The 23,263-nt window shown below is 38.3% G+C and overlaps 1 protein-coding gene across 1 annotated transcript in view; it reads left to right on the plus strand.

Annotated features, from left to right (window-relative positions):
• Nucleotides 1-23,263, plus strand: part of EYS (eyes shut homolog) — a 1,577,782-nt gene that overhangs the window by 1,517,715 nt on the left and 36,804 nt on the right. The window contains 1 exon segment of the mRNA XM_027604057.2: nucleotides 5,485-5,656. Within this exon segment, the coding sequence (XP_027459858.2) occupies nucleotides 5,485-5,656 (172 nt within the window).

A 23,263-nucleotide genomic window follows, 5' to 3' on the forward strand; every position in this document is an offset into this window, starting at 1 on the left:
CCAGGTGGAGACCCTGGGCAGGGTCATCAAACCTTGCTGTCATTTATTCACGGACACGAGGCTTACACAAATACTCCGGGAATAGCATCAAGGGTAAGAGCATGGACTCCGGAACCCAACACAACCCACTGGGGTATGCAGCCCGGCTCTGCCACCTCCAAGCCTCAGGACCCTGGCTAGTCACCTCCCTGTGCCTTGCTGTGCCTCACCTATAAAACGGAACAAGAACAGCACTTCTCTTGCTATGTAGTTCTGAAACGGAGGGAGTGGTGAGAGAACACAAGACTGGCGCCTGGTTTCCAGTGCCCGCTTTGTGTCAGCGATGGCGACAGTGCTGCTGGGGGCGGGGGCACAGCTCCTCCCGGCCCCGGCTTCTCTTTCTCCGCTACACGTGCGGACACTGGATAGGCGCACAGGCTCTGGAGTCGGGGCGGCTTCAGACTCAGGCCCTGCCCGGTAGCTGCTCCCTAACTTGTAGCCTGGTCCTCACACGCTTTGGAGCTCCCATTTTCTTCTCTTTTCTCCTCAGAGGAGAAAAAGATCTACCTCATAGGGTTCTTCTGAGTGAATCAATTAAATAAAATAATGATAGTAAGGGCTTAGCCCGGAAACCAATACATGATAAACACTCAGTGCATGTTTACTATTATCATTCCAACCTGTCGTCGTTGGATTTGATGTCCAATTGATTGAAGGCCAGTGCTTCCTGAGGTTTTCTTGTGTAATTTTCTCCCTTCTATTATGAATTTTCTGTACACCTTGCTAATGAAAACAGAGGCTGTCCTGAGACCTGTCATCTTCCCCGTAAGTGTGTCGGTGAGCTGAGTGCAGCGCGCACACGGCGGGCCCTCCCTCAGACAGAAATGCTAGGATTGCGCGGCAGCTGCCGCAGCGCTCAGGATAGAAGTCTTGGGCAGGTCAGCTTAGCAACTGCCTCTTAATCCAGTATCATGGAAGTTCCATGACCTTGAAAGCCCTTAATCTTATCACTTGTCTCTTGAATCCTCCCCTGATGTCTGCCTCTCATCCATTATTAACTCGCATTCACTCTGTTCTGAAAATTTTGGACACTTGTTACCAATGTACCCTAAGAACCGGGTCACAGCAGGACCACACACCTCCAAAAGCTGAGCTCTCTCGTCTGTAAGGAAGGATACAGGATAATTTTCTTAAAATGTAGATTTCTGGACCCTATGCTGGAAATACCTCATCAAAATATCTATGATGGAATCTAAAAATTTGCATTGCAATGAATGAATGAATGAATGAATGAATAGAAATTTGCATTTGGATAAGCCTCCCCAGATTTGGAAGCCACTGTATTAATTAACCATAACAAAACAAATATAGAGTTTCATGAAAAATTTTAATAGACTAAGGCTACCACATTTGTCTTTAGAGTGGTGATTACACATAGTAAGAGATTATATGATTTAGGATTTCATATTTTTATAAATACTAGTGATAAATGACTCTAATCCAGAAGTTCTCAGTCTAAAATATAAATCCTTACTGTTGATAAAGCCCATTTGTTTTTGTTCTGGAAATGGTTTCTAATGAGCCATTACTTCCCTATAACCTTTAATACTTACGAAGATCTTGAGGTTTAAATAACCCTTATCCAGAGTAATAGACACACCAGGCAGAGAAGGCCTTACTCTCTCACCTGCCGTAAGAAAAATTCTGTCCTCCTCTCCAAAGTTACATCTATTCCAAAGCTGCAGGGTTCCCAGCTTGAGGTTCCTGGATGGGATTCAGTGGGTCCTTGAGTCTCCTGAAACCACACCCATATAACTGCCTGTGCCCTCGTGCATTTTTATGGGAAGAAGATCCGTCGCTTTCATCAATGTTCTAAGATCTGTTGCTTTCACTGACAGACCTATTTAGTCCTGATGTAGAATTAAAAGTTACTTTCGGTCAGTGTGAACATGGGGAAATCTACTGTCCCATCTATCTATTATTCTAGTGTTACAGCAGCTCAGGTTCACTGATGCTGGGATTACTAAATATTTATTACTCAACTGAATATCAGAGTGAACATGAAATAGATTCAGATTCATTAACAACACTGTAAAGAACATGTTATTCCAACTAAAAGGACCCTGCTCTGTCAGTACAGTTTCTGGCTAGTTCTGCTTTTTCTCTCTCTCTTTTTGATTGCGTGGTACTTTTCAAACCAGAACACATGGCGGGGCGGAGGGGGAGAAAGGATTTATTGCAACAAGTTAAACATTATTTTACTGTCCAAAAAATGCTATCACTTATGTGGAACCTAGCCAGTCTTACTTTCCAACATACACATGGCTGATGGCTTCCAAGTCTTTATCATAACCACTTTATCATTTGCAGGAAGTATGTATTGAATACCTGGTGCATGGTGCTATACTTTTTTTTTAAGAATTTATTTATTTATTTGAGAGATTGAGCATGAGCAGGGGGAGGAGCAGAGGCAGAGGGAGAAGCAGACTTCCTGCTGAGCAGGGAGCCTGATATGATCAGGCTCCATCCCAGGAGCCCGGGATCACGACCTCAGCCGAAGGCAGACACTTAACTGACTGAGCCACCCAAGTGCCCCTGCATGGTGTTATACTAAGCAGATTATACTTTGCTGTATTAGTAATACTGAAAATATACAATATATATTCTACATATGGCTTCCACTGTAATTGCCTGTAAACTGCATATGTTGACTGACATGAAGCATCTCTCTGTAAAATAAACACATTTAACTATCTGTATTAGCCAAATGTTTCTCTAAATATAGCATTGCCACATTTTTAGCCAAAAATATATTTCAGCAATTCCTCATAACAAAAGCATTTCATTTATCTATATAAAGCAGAAGTGGTTTTAAATGAAACATTTCAGAATTTAATATTTGTTATAGTCATTTACAAGTTTTTTTCAGTGCATGATTATAAAAACTACAAAAAGCTCAATTTTTGCTAAAAGGAAAAAAAATTTATAAAGGTGGTAAAAGGCTTGAGACACTGAGGTAGACAGGGTAGGATGTGAGACCTACTAGTTGCCAGGGATTACATTGGCCAGTTTATGTATATTAGCCTATTCCTCTTAACTCATAGTATAGTTATTCTTGTCCCCATTTTAAAAGTGCAAAGATTGGCACTCAGGTTTGGATCATCTACCCATTATGTGGCAGAGATTACAATTGAACCCAGACCCACCTGACTCCATCCTGTACTTATACTTTTGCTCTCTGCTGAGAGCATTTCACTCTGCAAAAAGCATGGGAAACGCTGCTTTGTTAATTGGGTTACCCGGTTATTCTGTATAAAGCTGATAGCATTCATTAATTTCTTCATTTCTGCAGTGCTTTTTTTGTGCAATAGCAGATGGCAGGACTTGGAGAAATAACAAAGGTTAAATCTGAGGAAGGACAATCACAGTTCTCTCACAATAAGAAAATAGCAGTGCCTGCTGAGAGTGGTGCTTGTCAGCGAAAAGGCCAGTGAAGATTAAGTTGGAAAGTAAAGTCTTGACCTTTCAAAACTGAACTCATCTTTTTCACCATGAGGAATTATTCCGGGCTTTTAGCTCCTGAAAGTTTCAAAAATAAAATCCATTCTAGCCTTTATTTCCTCATTTTAAGGACACTATTTAGAGCCAATAACCGTATTGACTTAAAAGTACTTTAAATTAAACAAACTGTAAGTGCTGAAGGAGAGGAGTAAAATTATAATACATTTCAGGATCCCAAACAGTTCCATATAAAGTCTTTGTTGAGCTGCCCTTTTTGTTTGTATTTTCCTAATCTTAGGATGTTAAAGATCTTTCTTTTCCCAGCCCTGCTAAATACAATTGACAAATAAAATAGTATATATTTAAGGTGTAGAAGGTGATGATTTAGACTACACATACATTGTGAAAAGAGAACCACGGTCAAGTTAACACATTCATCATCTAACATGGTTACCTTGTACCTATGTGTGGTAAGAACACTTACAATTTACTTTCTCGGCAAATTTCAGGTATAGAATACAGTATTATTAATTAGAGGCACATGCTTTGTATTGGATCCCCAGAACTTATTCATCTTATAAGTGAAAGTTTATACCATTTGACTAACATCTCCCCCATTTCTCCCACTCCCAGCCCCTGGCAACCACCATTCCACTTTGCTTCTATGAGTTAGACTTTTTTAGATTCCATATATCAGTAAGATCATACAGTGTATACCTGGGAAAGACCTTTCTAAGGATATATGCAGACAAACCCTTGAGGGGAAAAAAGAGAAATGTGACAACATAAAAATTATAAACTTCCCTACATAAAAAAATAAAAGCTTCACCATAAGCAAAATTAGATGGCAAATAATAAACTGAAGAAAGTATTAACAATATATGGCAAACAACTAATACACTCATTATGTAAGCAGGTCTTCCGAATTAATGTTTGAAGTGGTGAATAGAGAAAAAAATTATATAATAAACAAATGAAAAGTAAGAAATACAAATGGCTAATACATTTATTAAAAGGTTTTCAACCCCAATTAAAAATAGCAAAAGAAAATTTTATTCTTTGTTTCATTTTAAAATGAAACATAATAATCTCTTGCATGTGGTGATTGTGAAGAAGCAGGTGTTCCAGTAGCGAGTGGGGGAGATAAAATTTGTGCAAAATATCTGTGACACTGGGACACCCTTCAAAGCATCCATATCTTTTGCCTTAGTAGTGTTACTGCTAGAAAATAATACTAAGAAAATAATTAGCAAATACACAAGGATATCCGTATGATGTTAATCATAGCATTATTTTTAATAGCAAAAGAGTAGAAATGAGTCAGTTGCCCAATAATTGAAAATTAATTAGATATATTATATAAAAGAACAGTATGCCATCATTTAAAAATAGTTAAGGCTATGAAAAAAGAGTTAATGGTATTTATGATATACAAATGCTTGGAATACTAGATATTACATAGTTTAACGCAGGATTCTATTTTTGTTTAAAAGAAAATAGAGCTAAGCATAGAAAAACTGCTGTGTGTGTATACATGTTAATAATTAGTGGTATATCATACATACCAAAATGTTAATAATTGTCTTTTCTAGGGGTGCCTGGGTGGCTCAGTCGGTTGAGCAGCCGACTCTTGGTTTTGGCTCAGGTCATGATCTCAGGGTTCTGGGATGGGGCCCTACATCAGGCTTCCAGCTCAGTGTGGCGTCGGCTTGAGATTCTTTCCCTCTGCCCCACCCTTGCTCATCACTCTCTCTCTCTCAAATAAATAAATAAATCTTTAAAATATACAATTGTCTTTTCTACAGTGTTGATACTGTAGATAATTTTTTTATTTTTCTCTCTGTGCTTCTCTGTGTTTTTACAGTTTTATAGTCTTTTCTTAAAAATTGACATGTATTACTTTATGTTGAAAAAATGCTGCTTTAAAAATGAAAAATAATTCTCTTCTTGTTTTGTCTGTTTCTTCCAGTTTTTTAATATGAAGTGTTTTTGCCTTTCTCCAAGGTTGCATTTTCACTATGCAAGTTCGCACTAAGAAGGGCCATTTCAGACGCCTGGGAAACCCTGAGGGCCACCCAAATGCTGGGCACAGCGTTGGCCAGTGCGATGCTTCTCCCTGCAGTTTAATGAAATGTGCCAATGGTGGGACATGCATAGAGGGTGGATCTGCTGTTTAGTAAGTATGACATTATTCAGAAAGAAACTAGCAAGTTATTTGCATGCTAAGCAGTACTCCACTCACACAAACAAACACAGACTGATGCTCACATTTAAAATGTTTTTATGTGGACTTCCTAGGTGACTGGGCCACAGATAAAAGCAACTGGAAAGGGTCGGTGCAACAGTCATGCTATCTTCTCAATACTTTTAAACAATGGAAATGAGTCACTACATCTCATTCCAGACACCATGGAAAAGAATCTTAAATTCATAGCATTGAGAGTGTTGCCAGAAATGTTAATCATACAAGGGTTTGCCTACTGGGATTTGCTCTCATATTTAGGCTTGAGCTCCATCAGAAGGGGTCCTCGCGAGGTGGACCCTAGCAAAGCTGTGTGATTTGACTTCCGAACTACTTCAGTATGAAACAAAACACGGACCTGTTGAATGGGAACAACAAAGGAATGTTGTCTTGTAAAGAACTTTTGTTGAGCATCTCTTCTGTGCATACGTAGTCTAAGAGGGTGTTCTTGGGACTATGCCAAAGAAAGAGGAAGTAAGAACTCCGTCCTTCCATTTCTTCCACTCTAGCTATTCAATTCAGTTCCTTACATCCTAGCTATTCTCTACATGTATGAGACAGCCACAAAAGTGATCGGTCCACGTTGTCCCACAGGGCATGTCAGAAGGCACGATGCACTTCACCACTCATGCTAGCTCCCTGCAGAGCAATTCACGAAGTAGGAAGCTCTTATACCCTACAAGACAAGGGTAGAAGAGCACCCAGTTTTATAAGGCCTGAGTGAGTCCCTTACCTTCCCTGAACAGTTCCCCTCGACCTCCTCGCCGGAAAATAATCAAAAGCAAAGGGCAAATTTCAAACACCTGCTAATTCCAGTGCACTGGGTTGGTGAGGAAAGGCTTCTTGTTGGGGGGTAGAGGTGATAGAGAGGAGACTGTCATTAGATCTTCCTACCATTGTCTCCTTCACACCTTGAAGAGTTGCCCAGCATGGAATAGGCATTCATTAATTATTTGTTCAGTTAATGAACCAATGAGTAGCTATTCAATGAAAAAGTAGAAAGAATCTCTATTCCAAAGGTTCTAAGCACAAGTGCAAATGTTAAGGACAAGCAAGGTGACCCCATGATGATCATGAGAATGAAGCCAAACTGACTAAACAGAATATTGTAATCGATTAGCTATGAGAAATGGGATAGGTGAAGTATAGAAGGATGAGACATTGACATGACAGATAACAGATTTGATTGTCCTCAAGAATGAGACATAAGCAGTTTTCTGAGCAGGAAAAAACCATGGTAAAGACAATCTTGTTGACATCCTTTGCAGCATGGGTATATTGGGGAATCACCAGGAGACAGTTTTGGAAAATCTAAGCACATTATGAAGGGCCTGGTTTTAAGAAATAGCCATAAAAAAGGAAAGAATTAATTTAGAAGATATTACAGAGAAATATTCATGGTATATTATGACCTATTGATTGTGATGGTGGGAGGAATGTCGGTGGGGAGTCAAATCTAAATTAATCCAAAACAAGTACGAAAAGGCTTGATGTGTTCTGGGATGTCCAAGACATCTAATGTGCTAATCAGTAAGTTAAAAGAGCTAACTGAGGGGCACCTGGGTGGCTCAGTTGGTTAAGCGACTGCCTTCAGCTCAGGTCGTGATCCCGGAGTCCCGGGATCGAGTCCCACATCAGGCTCCCTGCTCAGCGGGGAGCCTGCTTCTCCCTGTGACCCTCTCCCCTCTCGTGCTGTTTCTCTCTCTCTTGCTCTCTCATAAATAAATAAAATCTTTAAAAAAAAAAAAGAGCTAGCTGAATTTTATGGAAACTTGTGAAGAAAAAATGTGTAATGTGCTCAAGCCCATGGAAGTACTAAGGACAAAACCTGATGCTTAGGATGCCACCATCATAAAGAAATATATGTTAGAATTAGCTTAACCATTATGATTTTATTCTACTCCTTTACAATTTTTAATGAAACCTTTAGGTTTGTTTTACAACTTATGCATTCTAATTTGCTCTATAACCAAGCTTAATTATTCAAAAGATCAAATTTACCTCACTTTATCTAAAGAAATGTGGTCATTCTTCAAGTCACCTACGAGGTGTTTTTGTTATCTTTTAATGTGATAATAAATAAACTGACAGTAATAAAGAATACAATAATAAAGAATGGGAAGTGACATTAAGAAAGCAGAGGAAATTGAAGGCCCAGGTAGGAAACTCACTCCAACTCGTCATTATTCCGTATGGAATAAGGGCCTAACTGTTTCCATTTAAAAGCCACAAGTGTTTATCTTGGAAAATATAGTGTCAAGTGTAGATAGACACTTAGAACTATTTGCAGATTATTTTGATTAATATAGATAATTTTCTTGATTTGTGGTAATAAAAGTAATACCATACAATTGCACAGCAGTTTGTGGCTAACGGAGCATTTTTTGCATACATTATTTCCATTGCTCCTAATCACACACCTTCTTAAATTAGTCAAGGCAGATACCCTAGTCCAATTTAATGGATGGGAAACCAAGCCTCAGAGATTACGAGTGAATCAGGAGGATAAAACAGCACCTTAAAAGTAGTACAGCAGGCCCCAAAATCAAATCTTCTAGTTCCTGGATTAAAATTCTCTTCAGAACCTAAATAACAAGAAATGAATTTAAAAGCAGCTAATAATATAGATAAGGTAACAGAAGTGTTAAGTATCTCTTTAACTGCAGGATGTAATCTGTTCATCTATTCTTAATTTTTTTTTAATGAAGTTGTCTTCAATTGACATTTGATATTTTCTCCAAATTGGAATAACTTGCCTCATAACACAGGCCCTGGGGGTTTCATCAACTCCTGTGTGAGTGGAAAGCTCTTTCTCATGGTCTAACATGAGAGCTTTGACTTAAATAACAAATAAACTTGATTAATCATGTACAATGGGAACGACACCTCTGACAAGTTCCTTTATAGGATTCTAAAATCTTTCTTATCAAAATTGGGACCAGTGTTTGGGATCTCCTTATTAAAATAACAAAATATTCACCATAGTAACTACATGTGAAGCACTGCTATACCGTCAGAAGTAGCTCTTGTGAGTATTATGTATAATGACTTATTAAAGTACAGTTCCCTGAATTTAAAAAGAGGTAAATTTTATGGTATGTAAATTATAGCTCAATAAAGCTGTTTAAAAATACTAAGGTTCCTGTTCACGGACATTCAGCTCTAGTAGCAGGAGTTTACAGAGAATTTTACTCCTTTTGGTAAGTTTTGTAATTCTGCTCTAATCTCAATAATAAGAATCCCTTTTTAAAAGAAGATGTTTTCTTTGTAATATACTTTTCAGTGGTGTTTAAGAGGTTTTCCTCTATGCCAAGCTTTTAACTTTACATGGCTCCACGCTTTTGTTTTTTACCTGAAGCAGAGTAATATTAAATTGAATTTCTAGGTGACAGGATAGACAGATCAAAGCTAAAGTTTGGTCTTTTTCTGAAAAATAACTAAGACACATAATAAAATACTTTTTAAATGCTCAGGAGGCAAGTCCCAGCCCAGAAGCATAAATTTCATGGTGTTTGGAACAAATTTTAAATGCAAAATCTCAAAGCTGGTCAGAATGTCTTACCAATGCCTAGCTGGATGGTATAAATTTTCTTAAGAAGAACTCAAAATGCTCCCTTTGGTTCCCTGCCTCACAGCTGGGAGTAGGAGACACTGTGGATACATAAGGGGAAGTGTTGTGCCAAGTAAGGTGGGAGGTCAGGCTTGATAAGGTGGGGACTCAGGGCTCTGTAAACCCTGCAAGCCCTGCTTTCCTGCTCCAAGTATGTCAGCATGCACAGATCCAGCCGTGTCCTAATGCAGCCTCTCAGATGAGGGTATAATAAGACAGAGTTCATGTAAGGCCTTCATGCTCCTGGGATGCACTCTGATGTAGCAGAGAACCAGCAAGCTACTTCTGTTGTTAGTCAGCAGCCAAGGCTAAAAGAAGAGATTTGTTAAGTTGTAACTTCTCCATATATGTACATGTGCTTTGTGCAACAGGTTTTTAAGCAGATTTTACTTCATTTAATTTGCATTTTGCTTGACCTTTGTTAAACACAAGGCAACAGGCCCAAAATGGAGTTGCTTATGCTCAGCCCTGCATCACCAAACTGAGACTTAATTACAGTTTAGGCTGTCCCAGAAGTGGAATCTGAAACCAGTCGGTCAGGAATCATCTGATCAGCGCGACTTGGATAATCTGCCTGATAGGCCCCTGTCATCCCCTAAAGGAAAGTGACCTTGCCATAACCAGTCTGCTTTTTTGCCAGTATAACTTCCTTGTCCCCACTCCCTTCTGCTGGTAAAAGTCTTTCATTTGCTACAGCTCCTCAGAGCTCCTTCCTATCTGCTAGACTGGAGGCTGCCCAGTTCAAACCAATCTTTGCTCAAATGAACTCAAAATGCTTAATATGCCTCAGTTTCTTTTAACACCTTAAAGTCATATTGTGATGATGACTGAAGGTGATATGAGGCGTGTTCCTTTAAGAAAAGTACAGGGTAAGAAAACCGAAACTTACAAAAACAAGCTAAATGTAAAAGTGAGCTGCAGACAGTAAGTACATAGGCGTTCAGAGAGAATGTGGCTGTAAGAGGTGAAAGGCGCCTCTTTACATTTACACTGGGTTCGTAAAGGAGGAGGCTTATTTATAACATAAATCCATCTGTGAGCACAGAATCTCACTGACCCTGGGTTTCCTGATTATTTTTTGGCTCACAGATGTCTGAGAATCAGGTGAAATCTAAAAATCCTTTCCTCTGAAAAATAAACATGTTTAGGACACAAAAATTTGCATAAAATTTTGGAGGTTCCCAAACTCCATAGTGCCCAACCGTACACCCTCTAGCGTCCCCCAAACTCTCCAAATTAAGAATTCTTTGCCCGTTTTGTCCTCTGGCTTCACCCAGCAGTGTTAAGTGCAGTCTACTGGTGCCCCTCTGCTGGATGCGCCATCGTTTGCCAACTATTACCCTGCTCCCTCTGAGTCTTGCTAAAAATTCTCCTCCCGTCTCTTTCCTGCTCAAAATGTTCCTTAGTCTTTCATTGCCAGTGCAGCTAAACGTGAGTTCTTTCTTCTGTTGTTCAAGGTGTGACAGGGCCTGCTGTCACCCTGTCACCCTGTCTGCTCCCTGCTGTACTTTTCTCCCTGCTCAGTATTCCAAAGAATTGTACCGCTGTCTCCAGCCCCTCAAGAAACACCCATTCTGCGAGCAACCAGCCGGTGTAGTCAGCTGGGTAATGCACTACCGCCCATTTGGTTTTCTTCCTTCCCCTCACTTTGCTCTTCTCTCACTCTTCCATGCTAGGCAGAGTACCCCTTCGTTTCCGTGGAACAGCTTTTTTTTTTTTTTAATTTTATTTATTTGAGAGAGAGAGCACATGAGAGAGGGGAGGGTCAGAGGGAGAAGCAGACTCCCCCCTGAGCAGGAAGCCCGATGTGGGGCTCCATCCCAGGACCCTGGGATCATGACCTGAGCCAAAGGCAGTCACTTAACCAACTGAGCCACCCAGGTGCCCCCGTGGAACTGCTTTTAGCCTGTTATTTCTAGGGATTCCAAGTTAAGGCTAATACTTTTTCTTACCTTTGAGATTAAGAAAAAGTTCAAAAAATTGTCTAATCTAGTGGTGAGGCTGTAGAGATCAGACACTGGGGTTACCAGAGCAAACTTTGTTTCGACACAAGATGTGCGTCACTGTGTATCTGATTGGTAAAGCTAGAGAACATTTACCGAACAGAGGACATGGCTATAAAAGTCTGCATATGTTGCTATGTTGCTGTGGAGTGATCCTCAGGATATAGTAAGGTGAAAAAAGTAGGGTAAAGAAGCATGCAAGAAAAGGGAAAGATAGATACAAATAAATAGATATTAATACATACATATAGATCTGTGTATTACATATACACATACACATATGGTCATGTTTTTCTAAGAAAAAAAACAGAGGAAGTTTATAGAAAAAAAATTATAAACGGTCACCTGTAGAATGAGGAAGAGAACAAGAAGTGATAGGGATGACAGCTGGACTTTTATTTACTTTTTACTTATTTATTTGACAGAGAGAAACACAGCGAGAGAGGGAACACAAGCAGGGGGAGCGGGAGAGGGAGAAAGAAGCAGGCTTCCCGCGGAGCAGGGAGCCCAATGCGGGGCTCGATCCCAGGACCCTGGGATCATGACCCGAGCCGAAGGCAGACGCTTAATGACTGAGCCACCCAGGCGCCCACTTTTTTAAATTTATTTTTTACTTTTAAAAATACAAACTGCTTCATAGTTTTTATTTGGAACTAGGTCAATGTTTCACCTGGAATATAAAAAAAAGGAGTAATTCTTAAGCATTGAAAGAAAATAAGGAAATAAATGAATCTAACTGTATTTCAAGTTGGTGGCATAACCTAGGAGAGAAAATTTAATTCAATTGGTTATAAATTGACTAAATACAGTGGGTTATATCCTAAAGACAAAAGAACCATAAAGATAATTTATATTGCATCTTATAGTCTTCATGTTAGTGGTAGCATTGGTATTATTTTGGAGCTACAGATAAAGATAAAAATAGCTAGATAGCAAGATAGCTTGATGGGAGGATGAATGAATGGATGGATATAAACCAAGGGAGTAATTATATTAATATTTCTCATTAGGAACCAAGATTTTCAGCATAAGAGAAAAGAGATACAGACATAAAATAAAAAAAGTAAAAATCTTCTCACTTTTAATTTGAACTAGAAATAACATGAATTCATGACTTAATTTTCTCCTTCTAACATACTTATTTCCTTTTTTTTTAAAGATTTTATTTATTTATTTGACAGAGACGTAGCAAGAGAGGGAACACAAGCACGGGGAGTGGGAGAGGGAGAAGCAGACTCCCCACTGAGCAGGGAGCCAGATGCAGGGCTCGATGACCCTGGGGTCATGACCTGAGCCCTGGGGTCATGACCTGAGCCGAAGGCAGACGCCTAACAACTGAGCCACCCAGGCACCCCTAAAGTACTTATTTCCTAGCTATGTCCACAAAAGAATCTAGAAACAACAGTAACTCCGGAGGAATGAAAACTCTAGTACCAAAATTGTTATCTCCAAATAACATTTTCCACAAAAAATAAACCAGGTCTTCTAAAAAAAATAAAAATAAAAATAAATAAACCAAAACATCTTGTATAATTGGACATTCGACTCTGGGGTAGGAAATGTATGATATGATCCTAGGTGTCTTTTTGTGCCTGAAAGCAGGAGAGTTGTCAAAGACTACTAGGGCGATTTTAAAAGAAGACAGAAGCCAACTTAAAGAGACTCCCACTGGCCAAAGATGGGACCATTTCAGAATCCCAGAGAATAATGTCTGTAAAAGATTTAAACGTGCCAGTATATAAAATACATGTAGTTGTAATGATACTCCATACACACATTCCACCAAGGAATTAAAAAAGAAACTTGTCACCTATGGAAATTGCTAGTGTACCACTCATTATTCTGAAATTCGACTAAAGCAAAAGATGGATAGGTTCAACCTTCTTTTCCTGTAAAGAGGCCCTCCAAGTGGCCCTCCTAAGAGACACATTCTTCTGTAGTTCCTTCTCACACGGAAGAGGGCTGACCCCGTATAAATAAAATAAGATATTCTGTAAATGACAACTTGTGACTTCAAAGCTAGGTAAGAAGTCATTAGCACTTATTCCTTCCTTAAATTGTGAGACTTAAGGATTAAATGATTCTACCACTGAGCAGTTTTAATAATGGTCAGGCTCTATTTTATATAGTCCCTCTGGCAGTTGTATAGAGAATGAATTTGCAGGTGGCAAGCCTGAAAGCAGAGGAAACTATTATGAGTCCATAATAACAATGAATGGTTATTATTGCCTTGAACCATTAAGGTCTGGAGTAATTTATTATGCAGCAATAGGTAACTGATATAAAATAATAGTAACTAGCCAGATAATTGATGAGAAGTAGTTCTTATTAGAACTGAGCTAATTTAGGAGCACCTGGTTGGCTCAATTGGTTAAGCATCTGCTTTCAGCTCAGGTCATGATCCCAAGGTCCTGCTCAGCAGGGAGCCTGCTTCTCTCTCTCCCTCTGCCTGCAGCTCCCCCTGCTTGTGCTCGCTCGCTCACTCTCTCTCTCTCTGTCAAACAAATTAATAAAATCTTTAAAAAAAAAAAGAACTGAGCTAATTTAAGTGCAGGATAAATAATAGAAATTAGAAATATCACCATTTTATAACCATCAGGGAAAATAATGGCTGCTTGAATCATTTAATGAAGGGTTGATAAAAAACTGTAAAATGGTTGGATCAAGCTAACACCCACCACTTGAACCAACTGGCCAGTCACAGTTAAATGGGGAGCAAACATTATACACCTCCTGATATGATGTCATTACCTACACAGTACCACCTCTAACGCATTAAAAAACCTGAACATGAATCTAATCAAGCCTCTATATCTACAAGACTCTGAAAAATCAGGGCAATAGATGAAAACAACTTAAATGATATTATAAGGATATAAACAACCAAATCTAGAATATGGTAAATTCTACTGGACAAACAACACAAAAAGCATATGGATGGAAAGATGCAGAGGAAGAATTTTTATCTAGGTAACAAGCCTTAAGACACAAATGTACTATACAGATACATTTGTGGAACTTGTTTGAATCCTTATGAAATGTCAAAAAAAAAAAAAACCCAACAAAGAAACTTTTTTTGAGATAATCATAATTATCTGAACACAAAAATTAGATGATCATGAGAAATTAATGTTATTTTTGTTGGGTTTGATACTAATATTTGGTTGTGTGGGTTTTTTTAAAAAGTTTATTATCTGTTAGTGATATATACTGAAGTATTTACAGATAAATGGGATTTGCTTCAAAACACTTTGGCCAAAAAAGAAAAAGAGTAGACAAAGAAGCAAATGAAACTAAAGAGCTAAAAACTGATCATTTGAAACTGGTTAAAGAAGTTGATTAATACTATGTTTTTCTACTTTTGTATATAGTTGAATTAAAAAACAATAGTACATATGATATACAGTTTGTCTAATTTGTAAAATTCATAAAGTATAAAATAAAGTATAACATGATTCTACCAGTTATAGATAACTTTTTCTTTTTTCTTTTTAGAGATTTTATTTTTAAGTAATCTCGACACCCACCGTGGGGCTAGAACTCACAACCCCGAGATCAAGAGTCACATGCTCAACCAACTGAGCCAGCCAGGTGCCCCCCTCCAAGAGCTTTTTCTTTCTGCTCTCATCTCACAATGATGATTCTAATAATTTGCCCTCATTAGCCTCAACATATATAAAAGAGTCTCTCTTATGCAAAGCAGTAAGAATCTATGTGCTAAACTGAAAAAGTAGCTTAGGCAGGGGTTTTTTTCTCTGTTTTTTAATACCACACTGAAAATTAATAATTGCATTTACCTCAGAGGGTTAATATGGGTATTAAATGAGTTACTAGCTACAAAGTACTTAACATGGTGCCTGGCACTAAAGTGAGGCCCTAATAAACTCTGAATAGTATATTTTACATATATCATATACATTTCAAACAAATAATTTGTTGTAAATAAATTATCATAAAGCCCTTGGGAAGCAAAACCATGTTTTCTGCTTCGTATTCACCCTGGTAACAAATGGGGAGTGGTGCACCATATTTCTCCTTTGGTGAATATTTAGTAAGCAAGTGAATGATGTTTAAGTGCTTTTCAAACACAGAATATTAAATCTTCCATCATCTCATTTTCAGTTAACTTTTATATATCAATGTTCATCCTAAACTTCAGAAGTCTTAGAATTGCCTAATTACAAGAAAATTAAATTCATTGTGTTGAATATCTATTGTAACAAGAAAAAATTAATCCATAGATGTTTCTGAGCTATAAAATTGGCAATAAAACCCAGTTTATCTGCAATTTAGAAATTTAAATCAGTTTCGTTCTAAATGCACAGATGTAAAATAATTAACTATCTTAGTAAAATACTCCAAGACTCAACTCTCGATTGCCACTGTGACCAGCTGTTACCTATATTTCTAAAGTGCCTAATGCTTTCTTCTGTGTTCTCATGTCTCCGTGTTTAGAGGCAGAACCCACAAACTATTCTTTATGTGTTAACAATTGAGGATAGCTAACATTTTTGGAATGGACTTGAGAGAACAGTTCTATGTATAATATCAGTGATTCCCCAGGATTGTTGGACTATTCTTAGCTTATATAAGAGATGCTTCAACCACTTGTCTGCTGTTCTACTTTATCACAACTCTGTCTTAGGTCTCCTCTTCTCATCAAGTTGAAGAGCCATGTCACTAGATACTTAAAGGAAAAAAGCCCTTTTATCACCTGCTGTCACCTCCAACTCAATGTAGCTAAAAGATTTTTATATGTTTCCATTAAACTATATTCTCCAGATGTCCCTGTCCCCAATAATGGCACCATACACTTTCAGTCATTTAATTTTGAAACCCCAAAGATTTCCATAGATTGAGAGACACAGAACAGCAGTTAAATGCATGGACTCCCTCAGCCACAAATCGCCACGCAATTTGCTTAACTTCTCTGTTCCTCAGGTTCCCCCTCTGCAAAATGAGGATGATAATAGTATCCTCCTAATAGGATCGTAAGGAGGATTAAATGAATTAATACATTTAAAGTGCTAAGAATGCCTGGCACATGGTAAGCCTCGGTAAATGTTTGCCATTACTATAATCTTCCATCTTTCAGACCAACGTTTACCAGATGTTTGTCACATCTGCTTCCACCTCTCCATCCTCAAAGCCATTTCCCTGTCCAGGTCTCTGTACCCATCCACTTCCTTGTGCCCCAGCCATGACTCATTCATTTACTGATTTATTTATTCCCCAGATGTTCAATGAGAAATTACTGTATGCCAGGAACTGGTTTAGGCCCTGGGACTACGAAAGAGAGCAAAACAGACCTGATCTCTGCCCCCATGCAATTAAGGATCCAGTGCAGGGGTCAGCACACTGTGGCCTATGGGCCAAATCTGATCCATTACCTGGTTTTGTGGATAAAGTTTTATTGGGATACAGCCATGTCCATGCCCTTGTGGATTGTCTGTGGCTGCTTTCAACAGTTGGCAGACTTGTTGCAACAGTATCTGTATGGCCACAAAGCAAACTGTATACTGCCAAAGTTTGCCAACCCCTGTTCTAATGGTAAAAATAGTCTACGGCCATACCACCCTGAATGAGCCCAATCTCATCCAATGATAAAAATATAGTAACATCTGGGGTGCCTGGGTGGCTCTGTCAGTCAGGTGTCTGACTCTTGATTTCGTCTCAGTTCAATATCTCAGGGTTGAGGAACTGAGCCCTATGTCCGGCTCCATGCTCAGCAGGGAGTCTGCTTGGGATTCTCTGTCTCCCCCTTCCCCCTGCTCTCTCTCTCTCTCTAAATGAATAAACAAAATCTTAAAAAAAATAGTAAGATCCCACTAAGGTTAAACTTACATCACTAGAGAGTTCATAGTTACACCGTAGGGTCATCCTATACACACCAAATTAATATTTTTTAAAATATGCCTCATCAGTCATGTCATTCCCCATATCTGTCACTTAAAAGTTAAACTATCTTGGGGTACCTGGCTGGCTCTGTCAGTACAGCATGTGGCTCTTGATCTTAGGGTTGTGAGTTCGAGCCCCACACTGGATACAGAGATTACTTAAAAATTTAAAAAAAAATTATTTAAAAAAAAGGTTGAACTATCTCAGCCTGTTATTCAAAGCCCTTGAGCTCAAAGCTCCTTTTCCAGCCTAATCTTCTACAGCTGTTCCCTCCTGAGGCACTCATTCATGTAGGCAAATCTCACTTCAGAAGCCTTTCCTGAACTCAGTAAAGTTGCTTAGGTGTCTTTCCCATGGGCTTTCATAGTATTCATCTTAGCACTTGTCACATTGTATTTAAATTGTCTGCTTATGGGGCGCCTGGGTGGCTCAGATGGTTAAGTGTCTGCCTTCGGCTCAGGTCAGGATCCCACGGTCCTGGGATCGGGCCCCACATCAGGATCCTTACTCAGCATGGAGCCTGCTTCTCCCTCTGCCTGCCACTCCCCCCTGCTTGTGCTCACGCTCTCTCTCTCTCTCTATCAAAATAAATAAATAAAATATTTAAATTGTCTGCTAACTAATCTGACCTTCTCAGAAAGAGCAAGTCCATGAGGCCAAGAATGGGGCCTTATGTGTTGTGGAATGCTCAGTGCTAAGCACAGTGGCAGACACTTAGCTTGTAAAAAAAATAAATAAAATAATAACAAGCATTCTTTAAATGAATGAATATCTACCTCTCTCTAGTTTTTTTTTATGCTTTTTTCCACTCTTTGGACATCCCACCTCACACACATACCTCTCCAAAACCTGTTTTTCTTCAAGGAAAGTAGTAAATATGTGGTTAAAGGAAGAAATGTTAATGAATTAATTTCAAGGCTTAGAAAAATATTGTCATCCAAAGTGGAGAATAAAGAATAAAGATTTGAGACTTTTTATTATCTACCTTTCACAGGGTGTTAAAAAAGCCAGGGAAGGAACAAAAAGAAAAAATTGATCTTGCATAAAATCATTATGGTGAAAATATCTCTTAAAATATAATGTAACAAAGTAGTATATGGTATTTGAATATAATTTTTTAAATCTTCAAACGTAAAGCTAATTGTTTTGGACCTAAAAATTCTGAGCACCCTATCAGCATTTTTTTTATTTAAGATTTATTTTTCAAAGAAGTTTATAACATCTGTATTATATTATGCTTAGTGTGATTTAAGCTGTATTTAATATAAAAATAAATATTTTACCATTGTTATGTCTGTCTATAAAACAATGAGATTTTGTTCTTAGCTTTAAGTTGATAATAATGACCCACTAGATGGCGCAATCATCATAAAAAAGTAATGATACTAGCGTTTTGTTTTTATATAAAAATTCTTATACTTTATTTCTTTTATGAAATTGGTAAGATAGTCTATTTTGGTTTGAGTTTTTTATTTTAGAATTTATTAAATAGGAAATCTGTCAATTTGAACAGGAGGAGAAAAGCAAATTTTTTTTTTTAAATAATATTTACAGGAAAACAACCAAAAAGGCATATAATGCCTGCCATGCCTCCCCTCTGTCAGAAAGCAGTTGGAAAGGCATCTTGTGCTAGCCCAGGAAGCTCTGCACACACTCTAAATTCCTGAATTCTAAACTCCATTTTACAAAACGCCACTTGAAACATATATCTGAAACCATCCAGCCAAAGCCGTTTTTCAAATCTGAAGGTCCATAGGTACATTTAGAAGGTTTCACACAGCAGAATGCCTGTGCTGACCTGGGTCCCCATGGGAGGACAGCAGCTCCCCCACATGAGGCATCCCTGTGCAGGCCACCAAGCGTAGGGGCCATCCCTGGGAAGGCCGCAGGAGAGGACTGTGAGCCAGAAGGCAGTCTATTTTTGTAGAAAAGGTCTTTACATATTTCATGCTCTTTGTGCTCTTCAAACAATAACTCAAATTAATATGTAATTTTGTAGCAGATCAAGTCTGTATTTTGTTTCTCTCTATTCTGGAGAACCTGACGCAACTTTTCAAACTTTTTTTTGCACAAATATTAACTTAGATACAATAATCATATAAATTTTCTTTCATCAGAACTCTGCTAAACACTCTATTTGATGAAATGGCAATATCCTCAGAAACTGTGGTTTGCTTTTTTACCATTTTATGTATGTGCCCAGGCCTCTATCTATAACTTCCAAATAGACAAGAATTTTTGTTTTGAACTCCCCCCAGCACCAAGTCTCACAGTGCATTGGTGAACATGTGGCGGCAGTGTTAATTTTTGCTCCCTGAGTTATTCCCGTGCTGGTTTCTGGATCTAGCAGCATTTCTCTGAGCCACTCACTTGGTTCCTTAGCATACGCAGCCCATGGTGCTTTGCTCCAGCATACCTCACCTCCGCCAAGGCCACAGCTCACTCCTTACACATCTTCTGCCCATCCTTTATGACCTATGACAGTGCTGTGCACATAGTAAATACTAAAAAAAATTTTTTTAAGTTGATAAAATGAATTTTGTTGAAGCATCAGTGTGATTAGACTGCCAAATAATATAGGAAAATATAGGAGTTTGAAATGAATATGTTCTTGGTAAATATGTATAGGCAAACACTAAGTCATTTTATTTGAAGAAATAATTATTAGGTCAATAAAGAACAAGAAGCCTATAAAATAGTTCATATTTTTGAGTATATACACTTCTATTATTTTAGGAGCATCTCATTCACTGATGATGGGAATGTAAACTGGTAGAATTATTATGGAGGGCAGGTTAGAATATGTGTCCAAAGCCTAGAAGTCATGATGATATTTAAATTTATCCAAAAGAAATGATCAAGATGTGCACAAAGATTGAACTATAAGAGTTTTGACACTGTTGTTTGTAGACAGTAAAAAATTAAAAACATAATATCTCACAAATGACTATAAGAATAAAGTATATCTGGGGCTCCAGGGTGGCTCAGACGGTTAAGCGTCTGCCTTCGGCTCAGGTCATGATCCCAGGGTCCTGGGATCGAGCCCCGCATCGAGCTCCCTGCTGAGCAGGGAGCCTGCTTCTCCCTCTCCCACTCCCCCTGCTTATGTTCCCTCTCTCGCTGTGTCTCTCTCTTTCTCTGTCAAATAAATAAATTTAAAAAAATAAAAAGTATATCTTATCACTGAATTGATTTCAATTCGGTGAAATGACATTTAACCACTGAATGTGAGGTTGTGGAGGAGAAGTTAATGAATATGGAATGAAGAGTTCTGTTTGTGGACTATGCGGTATTATACATCTTGAATGACCCTCCCAAATGAAAATGTTGAAATCCGAATAAAATATAAGGTGCATACACTCAGAACACTGTTACGTGAAGTAAAAACAACACATCTATAGATTCCAAATGAAACAAAAGCAAGACTCTAGAAAGTAAGCATCAGAGCTGGCTTTTGCCCTGAGTTCCTGCTAAAATGTGAAGCATGTATGAACTTACCCTTTGAGGGCTGCACAGGTGACAATGGACCTGCTTTAAAGACTAAGAACTGCCTGAGGTAGGGGATCTAATAGTGGACTCCTCACAGGTCTGGGACTCCTAAGAGCCACACTGTCAAAGAACAAAAGTAAAATGAACCTTGTTTTAGACAAGGAGAAAGCAAGGAAATTTGCTTGTTTTGAACCTGGGATTAGTTTGAAGGGAAAGATGTACAAGAGCAAAGAGCTAAGAATAGACAAGACACTCCTGAACAGAAAACAAGATAGCAGAACTTGCCATTCTAGTTATCAAGACCTATTAGAAAAGCAGGAGAAATTAAGACAGTTGGTATTGGCGCAAGGTTATACAGACAGACTGATGGAACAGGATAGAGAGGTATAAGACAGTCCACCAAAGGACAGGGCTCATGAGTGGAAAGGGTGAACTCATCAGTGAAGAAAGCTAAAACTATTGGTCATCCATAGGAAAACTGTAATTGAATCTCTAACCCCACATCAAACACAAAAATAATTTCAGATGTATTAAGACTTAAATGTAAAAGGAAAAAAACTATAGTAGTCTGAGAAGACATAAAATAATAACTTTCTAACCTCGAAATAGGGAAAGCTTTCCTAAATAAGTCATTAAAAATTGCGAACCATAAAGAAAACATTGAAATTTCAACTACACAAAAGATATGAACTTCTGTTCATCAGGTATAGGGTATTGACAGTTAATGCAGCAGCTACATGCATCAACAAGGGTGAATCCCAAAAATGTAGTCCTGAATGAAAGGCAGTAATGTCACTACATATATATAATGTTTTAAGAAAAGGAAAACTAAAAACTCTGTTTTCTTCTAGGAGTTTTACAGTTTCAGGTCTTACATTTAATTCTTTAATCCATTTCAAGTTAATTTTTTTAAGTGGTTAAAATAGGAGTCTAGTTTCATTCTTTTACGTGTAAATATCCAATTTTCTCAGGACTTTTTAAAAAAGATTTTATTTATTTATTTATTTATTTATTTATTTATTTATTTATTTATTTATTTTTGAAGATTTTATTGACAGACAGACACACAGCAAGAGAGGGAACACAATCAGGGGGAGTGGGAGAGGGAGAAGCAGGCTTCCCTTTAAGAAGGGAGCCGGATGCGGGACTCCATCCCAGGACCCTGGGATCATGACCTGAGCCAAAGGCAGACGCTTAATGACTGAGCCACCCAGGCACCCCTTTTCTCAGTATTTTTAATGTTAAAATTTGCTTAGAGAAAATTGTGGGAAGATACTTGCCAAGTGCTAAAAAAATGTCAGCCTCACCATGATCAGAAGTTACAAGTGATTTTGATTTTCTTCTTTTGGTTTAGTCCCAATTTTATGAAGGTCTTACCTATTGTTTCTATGAAATGGTAAAAGTTGTCAATAATGTTTGTAGAAAGAGTCTCCTTTGTCCTTACTTCCCCCTCCATGTGGCATATAATCTGCCATACGCTGATATTGACATATATTGTCATGTACTGGTTGATCCACATAGTGCAGACTGCATGAGCTGCCTTTAATCCTCAGAATCTGTGAGGATTTTTCCAGCCTAAAGAAAAAAGGGAACTAAAGATATTTCTGTATTCTACCTATCTTATCTTGACTTGCTCACTTTAGGAATTCTACTATTGGTGATGCTTTCAACAACCCGAGCAGTGCTGTGAATGTCATCTGTGTCTATAGTTTGCCATTAAGTAAAAACCATTGTAGTGAACTGAGGACAAGTCAGTTTGATCCTGGACTCATGGATGTATTAATAAAGAAAAAAAAATTTTTTTAAACCTGCTTAGGAGTCATCCTTTTCTTGGACCTAGATTTAAAACATGGGAGGTCCGTTGAATTTTCTGCCCCAACTTAACTAATAGACACTTTAATTTGCAAATATACTCTCAATTCATTAATTCAAAGGGTCCACTTCAAAATACTAACAACACTTCACTTTGCATGACTGTTGGCCTAAACTCAACCAGAGCTTACCACGTGAAGGAAAGGTCTCCGAAAGAGGTGTGATCTGTTACTGGTGTCCTTTCCCAGTCTAGTGGTTTCTGACTCTGTGCCACACACCACATCCTGGAATGGACTTCCTTGATTTGCACCATTGTCTGATGGTTTAGTGTTCCCTGGGCCTGGCCGGGATGAAAATTAACCCTTTCTCTCATGTGCCCTTTGTATATAGGGTTGCCAGATTTAGGGGGGGAAATACAGGACACCCAGATACATTTGAATTCCAGATAGACAACAAATAATTTTTAGTATATCTCAAATGTTGCTTATCTGAAATTCAAACATTGCATGTGACATACTGAAAAATTATTCATTGTTTACCTGACACTCAAACTTAATTAGATGCCTTACATTTTATCTGGCATCTCTTCATTTAGTGGGTCCCTCACTCTATTGGGGTCTCCCCAATATCACTCTTTAAATCCAGACACAGTCTGCCTTCAGAATGGAATGTCCCCTTTATCTCTCAGATTCTGCCCCAGGTATATACTAACTGGCTCTCACTGCTGAG

This window comes from Zalophus californianus, chromosome 7 (genome assembly GCF_009762305.2).
Source record: "Zalophus californianus isolate mZalCal1 chromosome 7, mZalCal1.pri.v2, whole genome shotgun sequence".
In the NCBI taxonomy this organism is placed as follows: Eukaryota; Metazoa; Chordata; class Mammalia; order Carnivora; family Otariidae; genus Zalophus; species Zalophus californianus.